Source organism: Colias philodice, chromosome 2, assembly GCF_061535455.1.
Source record: "Colias philodice isolate Cphi_HAF_F1 chromosome 2, ilColPhil1 Martin Lab GWU primary, whole genome shotgun sequence".
NCBI classification, from domain to species: domain Eukaryota; kingdom Metazoa; phylum Arthropoda; class Insecta; order Lepidoptera; family Pieridae; genus Colias; species Colias philodice.
This window is the reverse complement of record NC_143087.1, coordinates 8,663,532-8,675,839: the sequence shown is the minus strand read 5'-3', so window position 1 is coordinate 8,675,839 and position 12,308 is coordinate 8,663,532. Positions and strand designations below refer to the sequence as shown.

Sequence of the window (12,308 nt, the reverse complement as noted above, 5' to 3'; positions counted from 1 at the left end):
TTGTTTAGGTGAATTGATGTGATTCAAGTCTTCTGGTATCATAAAGATGCAACAACTGTAGTAATTTGCGGCATGCACGATTACTTTGTTTACATACTTTGAATGCATGTCAAACGGATAAATTCAAATTCATTATATTAAATGCTAGCCTTGATCGAAAACATGACAAGCTTCACAAAAAATTGCGATTACGTCACGACAAGGTTGTTTTTAGTTTTTATTGAATCATCAATTCAAAATAAGTCATCGGATTTATAGACCTGGAGATATTGACACAAAATTTCGAGTCATTTGTAACAGGATGGAGGTTCTACAGGGGTCTTAGTACGCAATGACAAAAAGAAAAATGATGGTGTGAACGCTGGTACCGGTGGCTTATTCGCGTGGTCGTCGAACTCGTCGGAAAAATAGCGAAAGTCAAACGATTTGTAACACAAACATTTTAGAATTTACCGATAGCCCATAAAAAAGAAGTAGACGGTAGTGTCATGCCATACTTTTCCGGTGTGACTTACAGGCTACAGCCCGCCATACCGACGCGAATGTGTTGATTTAAATAAAACAATTATTCAACCATTTGTACCAGGCTAACTTTTGCACAGGTAACCATCGTCGTGCAGCCATTTACGAAAATCCATACTTTTCATATGCCATACTTTTCGGACGATTCCAAATGGTCGCCATACCGCCGAAAATCTGCAAAAATTTTTTTTTGTTTTTGTACCAGTATTGCATTTGGATTTTTGGAGAGTATTTGATAAAATGTGACCATTATTATATTTGCCATACTTCTAGTAGGGGGAAAAAGTGCTGTCATACTTGAAAAATTAATTTATTATTAATTTATATAAGTGAAGATTTCCAACACCTAGATCTTTGAAATTTTGTATTTATATTCGTTGATCCTCAAACTTACAGGAAAAATAAGTGCCATACTGTTACAAATCGTTTGACTTTCGCTATTTTTCCGACGAGTTCGACTAACGCCCACGCGACTAAGCCGCCGGTACCAGCGTTCACACCATCATTTTTCTTTTTGTCATTGCGTACTAAGAACCCTGTAGAACCGCCATCCTGTTACAAATGACTCGAAATTTTGTGTCAATATCTCCCGGTCTATTATAAACATATTGTTAATCCAAAATTGTGCGCACAAGTTTATCGATGTTTATATTATCTTTGTCCCTTCCAATCCTGTCGGAATGATAAACACCACGTGACACCACCTTTATATTACCACATATTACTATGTACACGTGTACTATATTTGTCAATGTACCCACGAATGTTATACTTAAGGGAACTTGAATTAATGTCTTAGATAAATATTTTGAAGGCGCGTACACAGAATACCAAGGTCGCACACGTGTAGCTGTAGGGTGTATGTTCCCTACCATATTAGAAGCGACGCTTCGAGTTTTTGTGTACCATCAATTGAATTGTAAATAAATCGCCAAAATTCTCGCCTTAGTTGCGAGCAAAGTAAAACGCAGTTGGCTATTAAAATTGTAAATATATATGTTTTTTTATCGTTCAACTGAATAATGCAACGTTTTACCGTTCACGTTTCCAACAAAGATAAAAGTGGTCGTGTAGCCGTAGAGGTATTTAAAAGAAATGCCCTGCTGATTTTTTTTTGATCGATGGTGGCAAAGATTAGTACAGATATTACCTAATCATTGTTTTCAATATAATTAAGCATTATTTGTCGAATGTGAACAAATGCGATAAATGCGTTTGAGTGACATGGCGAAAAATTTGACGATAGAGGCTAGGTTAGGGTGTTCGGTCTGAGTGACGTAAAACTTAATTACAGAAATGTTTCGCAACCACGATCACGAAGGCCGTCACCTAACAACTCCAATTATTTAGTTGATTCATATTCTATCATATATGAAACATATGTACGCGTCGTCGTTCGTCGGTTCCATATAATTTCTTGGATAATGGCAAAAAGTCGATTATGCCAACGCGTTTTTCAACATAAAGTCAGATTTATTCACTTATGATTGTATGCGGACCTTGAGCGCGCCTGTTGAGCTGAGACCTTCATGTTGGTAACCGCGCGGAAGTTGACGGGTACATTTTTTGTCAATTTTGAGCTTGTTGAATTTTAGCACGCATTAGTCACAAGCTAACCTTCAGCGTTGGTGCTCGCGGACCATTGTTGACACGTTGCACCGCGATATCTCGGAGTGGAGTGCAATAACAGCCGCTATCACAATGTCATAACGATATCTTTGTCCCCGGCGGCTACGACGATTTCATATCGCGTATCTCCGTCGTCGGCACACCGGTGTGCGGTATTGTCCACATTATTTACATCATTGTGCGATCGCGTTTTATATGGGACGGTCTTCGTTTGCGGGTCTAGGTGCAGAATATTGGAGCGGTGCGCGAGTGTCGTTGTGTTGGCCGGTAGTGATGTGAGGATGTTAGTGCGCGGTCATGTCGAGTGTGGCGAAGAAAGACAAGCCGACGATGTCTGTGACTGCGCTGATGCAGTGGGCGCGGCCGGCGCCGCCGGGGCCGCAGCAGCCGCCACCCGCGACCCCCGCGCCCTCCGCCAACATGCTGCAGTCGCCCGGGACTCCGACAATGTCCAACGTCGATTACTCCATCGACATGCAATGTAATTATTTCAACACATTTACAAATCTATCTATAATCTATATATACCTAGTCTAGATTTCATTTTATTACAAAGATCGATCAGATTCAATATCTCATTAACCATATTTAGGCTTCTTGTTGAGTGGAAACTGGAGACTGGAATTTAGTCTAAACTGTGTATTTGATGTCTATTTGATAGTTTGAAACTTTGCAACAACAAAGATAATGAGGAAAATAAGTCGTTTGAATAATTGTTTACAGCTTTGTATATTATTTTATAGTCGAGTTATGTAAATAAGGTCTGCAAATTATAACGAAAATGTTATCTACATACTTATACAAAAACACGAGGGGTGTTCATATGATAATATGTATCTATTCTTATTTTTTAAATTACAAAACCTTGGAATGATAGCAATTGAGTTCATACAAAGACTGATAATAATTATATTGATTTTATCAAGATTGATTATTTTTTCAGTGAAAGTAAAGGCGTGTCAGAAAACATTTTTTCATGCCGTCTTTGAGCTGTTTTTTTTTATTCAATCTCAATTAATGTTGAGAAAATATTGCGAATTGCGAAGAACCGTATGTTTCTTGTAAAATATTAAATTAAATTAAATACAAACATATTAAATTAAATATTGTTACATACATAAATGCTTACGTTATTTGATCGTTGAATTTATAATTAGCATAATGTATTTTATACAAAACTACGCAGACAATGAAGATTATTTATTTGAGTTCTATCTATAATATCTAGATTGCTAAACTTTAGAATTCAACAAAAACACGAACTAAAATTCATTAAATTTCAACACGCTTTAATTGAATTTGATTCGCTATATTAATCGATTATAAAGATTTGCAATGGCGTGAGAAGTGTTCCACTCACACCGCCCCCCCAGGAAGGTAGACCTGGCGGCCTCCCGCCACATTCGCGTTGGGCCTGGAGATAGGCTGCCGCTGACGGGTCTGCGGACGCGGTTCTACCGAATACCCGCGGCCCCGTCAATAAAGCGGCTCGGCGGAACACAGTGGAGTTTAGTCGGTAGGACCCTGCACTCAGCATGGTGAGTCCGACATAACCCAGGGCTCTTCCCCCGAGTGCCCTGGGTATGCCTAAATGCATTCTCCACTATAAAAAAAAAAAAGGTATAAACGTATTTGAAAACCAGCCAAGTACGAGTCGGACTAGCGCACCTAGGGTTCCGTAACCTGTTGTTACTGTAAATTTATACTTTTCACAATTTTTCTTTATCTTTGCTTCGTTACCGTTATCAAGATGTTATGAGACGTTGCTTCGTACCAATTTCAAGATTCTGTGTTTACGGGAAGTTCCCTGTACATTTTGATTCCCTTGCGCGTGTCTAAATTTGCGAAAATTTGCAGCTTCAACGGCTATAACTTTTAATTGCGTAATGCGTTGGCTTATAATATATAAGTTTGATTTATTCACAGCTTCAAGAGACGGTAGAGTTGAGTATCAGCTTGATACCTCCACGTATTATTTACAAAAAGGGTCTTGACTGACTGACTGTCAGACATACAGACATAAAGGATAACGAAGTTTTTTCCTTTTGAGGTTCGGTAACCTAAAAAAAATAGGTATAATACCTATTTCGACTACTCAAAATGTCAATTACTATGATGCTGATGATGAATTTTAAACTTTGTTGTTGAGAAATTTCAAATTAGATACACAATCATATTTCCAAAAACACCTTATAATCGTATTACTTGTATTATAATAAATGTAAAAATCGAACCTTATTTTTACCGATGCCTACCACCTGTAATAAATAAGTATCGAATATAAAAGGGTCCACTTGCAACACTTTAGGAAGCAAAAAGTATCCCGATTCAATTTAATAAGTCATGCTGTCGATTCCTGCAAATTTATTTTGAATGTCATTGTATCATTGTTTCAAGAGACGACTATACTGGGATATTAGACTGCAAAAAATTATACAATTACATTCATCGGAAATCATTATAATGAAGCTACATTGTTTGCATAAAATAATAAGTTGTGTCTGTATGTCTATATGTTCAATATAATTATGTAGGTATATGTAGTTACTTGATGAAAAAAGACAGGCATGCATGTAGAATGTTCTAGATTTTTAAATCAACAAAAATATTACAAATCATGATATACTCGACGTATTTTGAATACATTAATATCCAAACCAATTATTATTGATTGAGACATTTTTATTACTCTAATTAAATATGTATTTTTTATTATTTTTTCATTAATATACCTGTTTATAAATTTCCTGTCATTGGTTTAAAGTTATAGTTTATACAATACTAGGGATTTTCCCGGTCATTTTATAGTCATTTTCCCGCGATAAAAAGTAGCCTATGTCCTTTCTCGGGTATCAAAATATCTCCATACCAAATTTCATGAAAATTGGTTCAGTAGTTTAGGCGTGATTGAGTAACAGACAGACAGACAGAGTTACCTTCGCATTTATAATATTAGTATGGATTGTGTATACCTATTCTATTTTTATTAAAATTTAAATAAAATTATGTTCGTGTATACATTTAGGATTAACTAAAATATGTTTACGAAGTGTTAGAAGTTTAATCATTTATTATATTGTTTATATAAAAATAAACTGCAAATTAGTTTTTTCTGATTGCTCGACTCACGCATAATATAAGAACCGGCACGCAAGTTACCTTTGCTATTTAAACATATCAACAGCTAATTAGGTATAATATAAAAATTATACAGGCTCTTTAGATAATGAAACATTGATAAATCTACCTCATAAAAATACGCTTTTAGGTGAGCTCACCATCATCACTTTTAGCCCCTATTACGTGAAACAGCAACGATAAAAAGCATCTTTTTTATTAGGCTTTTAATGTTAAAAACGTGGCCTTTGTCTAAGCCGAGTTTAAATCTGAGCAAAAAATATTAACTTTTATTCTCTTGCAAATTGCAGGAAGGAAAATTACACCTTAATTAAGTGTATAATAATTACAAAGTTAAATCGGAAGTTAGATGTTTTGTTATCATGTGGAAATTTAATGGACCTTACTGTCTACGCTGTATTTTTTTTTTTTATACTTAGATAGGTGGACGTTTGACCTCAGTCCCACCTGATGGAAAGTGTTGACGAGATCTAAGGTGGTAAGTCACGCCCGCCTAGAAAGTGCCTGTTAATTCGTCTCTTGAAATGTTATACTTCTCTGGAAAGATGGACGCCGGCAGAGAATTCCACTCTTATATAACAGGTCGTCTGAAACATGAATGTTCCTAATCAAAACCTTGCGTAACATAAAAATCTGTCTGACAGTCCAGGGTCAGAATTTGCGGGGTCTCCTAAAGTCTGGACACCAGACTTTTCTTCCTAATAGGTGAACCGACAGGATAAAAAAAGCGAACATGCGTGTGCGCATTTGTTTGTTGTGGTATAATTGTAATTACATATTGTGATTGTGCCATTTGAGATCCTACTTGACTAAAATTAGCTTGCAGGGAAGTTATTTCAATTCTTCTTGAGATATTTTTTATTTAATTAATATCGTGTCGTAAATATCTATAATACATAATATTATCTATAATGTACTTCAAAAATTTGCATTCTTTACCGGGCGCGCCCGTAAATGGTTTTTAGAAATTGAAAACTTATTAAGTAATTCATTATAATATTATGACATCATTGTTTTGTTATACCTAACACTCATTTGCGTTTTTTTAATCTCGGTTCGGACCAATGGTTCGGACTTATTTTTGTCCGATAAAATTTTGTTTTTATGATGAAAGTTAACCTTTATTAATTTTATTTTTCTCGGATCTATGATATATTTCGAATATAATATGATAGATTTATTATATTATAAGTATATTTATATATTCCTATTTCACTATTATTTTTAGAAAGTGGTTACGATATCAATGAGATGAAACACATGAAATGTATAGAGTAATATCAAAATCAAATCAATTTTGTCAGGTTTCGCGGTAAACTTTTCACGTTTCAGACTTATCCCAATCTGTTGAACAATAATGTCGATATTATAAGTTTTCTTTGTTAATTGGCACTGCGTCATAACTTCTCTTTGATCATATTGAGCAGTAAAAGCTCGATCAACCTTTCTTAGTGTTCCCATGATACCAATAAATGAGTTACAATAACTTGAAGTAATAAATAATTTTATTTAGGTACATCATTACGAGGTGCTACGAGTATATGTACCTGTACGTCATAATAACAACTATTAATTAGTAATTTCTGAACTCTCTAAGCTTTAATTGCTGCATTCCCTATTAGTGTAGTAATTTTATTACTTTCCTCATTTCCACCTTTGATTACTTGAATTAATTCGTCATAAAATATTGAACGTATAAACGATTTTATTACAGTCTGTAATATTGATACATAATAATTAATAAGTAATAAACTATTTAATTAATTCAAAAGCCCATCCAAACATGGTCTGTGGTTAGTCCATGCTAAAGTCCCGTCCGATTGGGGCCCTTCTGGCCTCCTCCACTCAAGCGACAGCCCAAGCCGAGGTTCGAGATCCCCGTCAAGGGGGGACGCCCTTGTGCATGTCGCTACCAGGGTGAACCTTCAGTTCACCCCCGCGTCCGCGTTAAAATGTAGAAGCCCTTCTGGCTAACATTGAGAGACACCGCAAAAAAAAAAAAAAATCCATGCTAAAGTATCTCTTTCCCGTTGCCATGTTTCCACTATGTATTGTATCCTCTAAGAGCGGTGATTGAAAATATCTATCCGAATTGATATCACATCGTTCCGATGCTTATGACACGAAATTACTTTTCCTCGTATTTATCTTATGATGTGATCTTGTCAGTATTATAATAAAGCAACGATTTTGTAGGAAAATGTACAATATAATTATATAATGTACTAGCGGTCCGCCCCGGCTTCGCCCGTGGTACATCGTTACATTTTCTCTACATAAGAACCATCCTCGTACTTCAAGGAATGTAATAAAAAAAGAATTATCGAAATCGGTTCAGCCGTTCTCGAGTTATGCGCTTACCAACACATTTTGCGATTCATTTTTATATATAAGAAGATATATAAGATAAGTATAATATCTATATAATACAATATCTAGATATTATACTTATCATATAAGTTTTAGTACACGTGGAAACTAAGCGAGACAGTTTATCCTTCTGAGCTTGTACAACAAGTTGGGCACAATTCACAAAATATAATTCGTCTATTATCATGCATCTATAGTATTTAAAATTTATTGACTTTGAAATTCATAAACCAAAGAATATTATATGTACAGCAATATTTATAAATAGTGCTACAATATTATTTTATAAAATAAACAGTCTTTAATGTTTGCGCCAAAGAAACGTAATTGTTTGTTTTCTAAAAGTTCCATGTCCGTAGATAATTAGATGAGGTATATGTTTATCTTTGTATTACTAAGAAATGAAATCGTTTTATATGCATTCTCTAATAGATTATAATAAAAACAAATGAGTGTATTCTTGTAGTGGAATGAAAGTTAATTTCGTTGAATGTTTGAAATCTTAACATCGTGTAAAAGAATAATTTAACATTCCATGGTGCATTTCTTCGAAAGCAGATACGACATAATAACTTATTAGATTATTGATTAAAAAATAAGAATTCCTAGTGGACGCTCGATTTCATCGGCTTTAATTAACATATTCCATTTAACGAGCAATTTTTATTTTTAATTTGTTTACATTTTGGAGTGTCGCAAGATAGATATAGCCCACTCATTATTTGAAACGAAAATATGTTCCACTATGTCATTGGTTCATACTTCATATATATATATATATACCTTCATATATATACCAACAAAAACTGCAGGATGATATAAATCGAGTATCTCTCTGGTGTAAGAATAATCTAATGCAACTGAATGGAAGTAAATGTAATTTTATAAAACTTTCCAGAAAACATGTTAGATTCAAAACAACTTATAAAATTGATGATATTGCTATTAATCAAAAGTACAATCTTAAAGACTTAGGTATTACATTGGATGAGGAATGCAGATTTGATACACATATAGATCTGGTGGTTCGCAAAAGTTTTAAAATGCTAGGTTTTATTTTTCGTAATACACAGGATTTTAAATCTACTCTCGCTATGAAAATACTTTATAATTCTCTCGTAAGGTCCAACCTTGAATACAATTCAGTTGTCTGGTGTCCTTACTATAAAAAATATATTACTCGTATTGAATCAGTACAGAAAAAATTTATTTATAGATTAAGCTATATCACCAAAAACAATATTCTTACAAATTATAGCGAAAAGCTAAACTTTTTTAAAATGGAGTCTTTGGAAGCGCGCAGAAGCGCGTCACAGCTAATATGCCTACATAAATTATTAAACAATGAGATAGACTGTCCATCACTGTTGTCGCAAATTGGTCTCTCGGTGCCTATCTATAATTGTCGGCTAAGTACTTTTTGCCCTATGTACACAAAATTTTCAAAAAATAAATATGGTTCGAACTCCCCGTTACAACTTATTTTAAAATTATATAATAGAATATTTGCAGTTGATCATAACACAGATATTTATTTTTCAAAACTAAGCTCGTTCAAAAAGCATATTGTTAAAACATTAAACAAATTGTAATTTAAGTTTTTACTTTTTGGTTTCAATTTAGATATAATTTAATTTTTATGAAAAATTGTTAAAGCGGTGCCTACCTGTAATTTAGATACGTAAATACTAATGTTTATTTTAAGTAAATATTGAATTGTTTGAACAAAAAATTATGTATCTAGTTGGTAAGCCTTTTTTAAATAAATAAATAAATAAATATATATGTAGTATGTAAAATGTGTCAAAATACTGCATCATATCGCAGTCTAGTTTTCTTTGTGCGATATCATCGTGTGGCATGATCGCCTTATCACGCGCATTCATTGTGTTGATAAAATTTGTTTTCACTTTCTTATCGTCAATACCTAATTAATTTAATATTATGTACTTTTTAAGACTTTTTAAGTATATTTAAGTTAATTGACTATTGCCGTGAAAGTAACCTAGGGTCTTCCTTCCTAAGTTCCTAAGTTGTTTTTATGATATAGGTATGTATCTACTGATTGAATGTTTATGAGCACATCGATACAAATAGCTACAGGTAAATTAGCTTGGAGAAATTTTTGCATATGTAGTGGTGTGTATATTACTCAGATCTTAGAGCGCGTTTCCACTATATCGTTCTGGCCTATACAAAAATGTTTCGATATCCTAACATTACTATTTAACTTTATACTTATTCCTAGCAACACTTTTGTTTTCAATAAAAACAAGTTTTTATTTGAAAGAAAATGGTTTTGACTTTATAAAAAAAAATATATCATTCAATTTTACGTCCTTGAGCAAACGACAAGGCGACTACCGTGAAACAATAAAATATCGTGTCCATAATAATTTGTTTCATAATTAATATTTGACCATAATAATTACGAAACAAAACAAATAAATAAATCGTCACTTGATAGTGGAAAGTGGAAACACGCACAAAACCAGAATAAACCAGTTTACGCTGTCCGCAGGTGCCACGTGCAGTCGTTTGGTAGCGTTAGAACATAAAGCACATTTCATTCAAAAATTATAATTATTATGTACGTAGTTTAATTGATAAATTTTGTATTTGTTGATTGTTGTTATTATTTGTTATTATTGTTATAATATTTGTTGAAGTGAATTACATGTCCCGCAGCCGGAGGCCCCAAATGAAAACTCAGATGTACTTAAAAACTACATTTAATAGCTAAAATGAGACTTTTACACCCATGTCTGCACGATGCAGACCGGAGTTAAAGAATGAATTTATACAGTTTAATAATTATAAAGACGTAAGCTTGGATGCTATAAGGGAAATCGCATCCACATTCTATTCCCGTGCGAACGGCGTATTCAGCAGTTTTGTATGAAGGCAGGGCCATAACTAGTGTTTAATTTGTGTGTAAGTGTTGTAACTTTATATTGTTAATTCAATATGGCTCCAGTGTTAAAACATGGTCGAGGCAAGCCTTTGACTTCTCAAACTAAAGAATTAAACTTTAAATGTCGTTTCTTTTTCAGGTTAGTAAATTTTTCATTTTAGTAACATTGTTAATGTAAAAGTTATATGTATGTTAAATGTGCAAATATTAAAATAAAGTCTCATCTTTTTCAGAGGAGAAACACATATAGTTTAATTTAAAATCCCTTATATATACAGGGTTACTTGTAAAACACCGGCAACCTCGCAGGACAAGATAGCTAACATCATAAGTAACAACATTTCGACTTTTGATAATTTGTTAGATTTTATTTTCATACAAAAATAAATATTCATTTAATTTTCCGTCTGAATATTATAAACTCTACGCCTCCCAAAAATTACGTAAACAAAAAGCGAACGAGAGGGGGAAGGGGGCGTCGCGTCGTCCATCCGATAATTAATAGAACATAGACTTACAAATGTAAGGAGAGTACAATAAAAGTTTAAAAAATCATTTAAAAATAATTTATTGCGTTATGCCAAAAGTCGTAGAACAAATGTTGTTATTTATGATGTTAGCTATCTTGTCCTGCGAGGTTGCTGGTGTTTTACAAGTAACCCTGTATAAAATAAAAACTAAAAATAAAATGTTGTTTTATTTTATTTGCTGACCATACACTACTACAAACGCAAAAATTTCTCCAAGCTAATTTACCTGTACAAATAGAATGAAAAGATTATGTGAAAGTAATAATAATTCCATGTTCTTTCTTTGTCTATACTAATATTATAAAGAGGAAAAGTTTGTAAGTATGTATGTATGTATGTATGTATGTATGTATGGTTTTCACGCAAAAACTACTGGACCGATTTCAAAAATTCTTTCACCATTAGAAAGCTGCATCTTTACTGAGCAACATAGGCTATATTGCATTTTCAAAAAAATTAGAGATCCTTACCAAAAATGCAATAATGTAACCCAAGGTGTAAAAAAATCCTCAATAAAAAATCTGTCATCGCGTGCGCTGCGGAATCTATTGAAGATAGAACAAAAAAATGTTCTACGGTATTATAGAATGGATCAATATCTACAAGAAAGTCCGCGATACCATATGTCCATCTTCAGTAGTTATGTTACTACAACAACTTTTTTACGTTTTCAAAGTATATAGAAGTGCCGACAGTAATCAAACCATGTTATCGATACACATATATTAATCCTTATCCCATTAAATGATGTTTTATTATAGACTGTTTCAATACCAGCAAAATACTTTTTAAATGAAAAGAATTGGATATTCCATTCAAAAGATATAACGAATTTTTAAAAGTGTCAATCTACAGAAAATAGTAGGTATACTGTTCGAGCAAGCCGTAGTGCGGGGGTCATGGAGGAATTCTACCAATATGCGTCTTGACGGAACACAGTGGGGTTTTGGTCGGTAGGAATCCGACATAACCCACGGCCCCTCCCCCGGAGGCCGTGGGTATCTATGAAAGATTTCCCCACTAAAACAAAAAAAAAAAGGCCGTAGTGCGGGACGGGGTAAAGGTGATTATCATGTGATTAAAAATTAAACCTATAGTCCGACCTATAGTAGACTTTTCACTGTAAGGATATCGCTATCTATGCGGATGAAACCGCAGGGCATTGCTAGTTAAAGATAAAAATGTTGTTATTTAAAAAAATATGG

At 33.6% G+C, this 12,308-nt stretch overlaps 1 protein-coding gene across 3 annotated transcripts in view; it reads left to right on the top strand.

The window, feature by feature from the left end:
• Nucleotides 1-12,308, top strand: part of usp (retinoid X receptor ultraspiracle) — a 35,380-nt gene that overhangs the window by 9,091 nt on the left and 13,981 nt on the right. The window contains exon 2 of one of the 3 annotated variants that reach the window (XM_089707073.1): nucleotides 2,375-2,632. The exons of 1 other annotated variant lie outside the window; for it this stretch is intronic. In XM_089707073.1, the coding sequence (XP_089563199.1) occupies nucleotides 2,449-2,632 (184 nt within the window). In that variant the 5' untranslated portion in view covers nucleotides 2,375-2,448. Of the gene's footprint in view, nucleotides 1-2,117; nucleotides 2,633-12,308 lie in introns of those variants that run through there. One more of the 3 variants, XM_089707063.1, reaches the window with a different exon arrangement.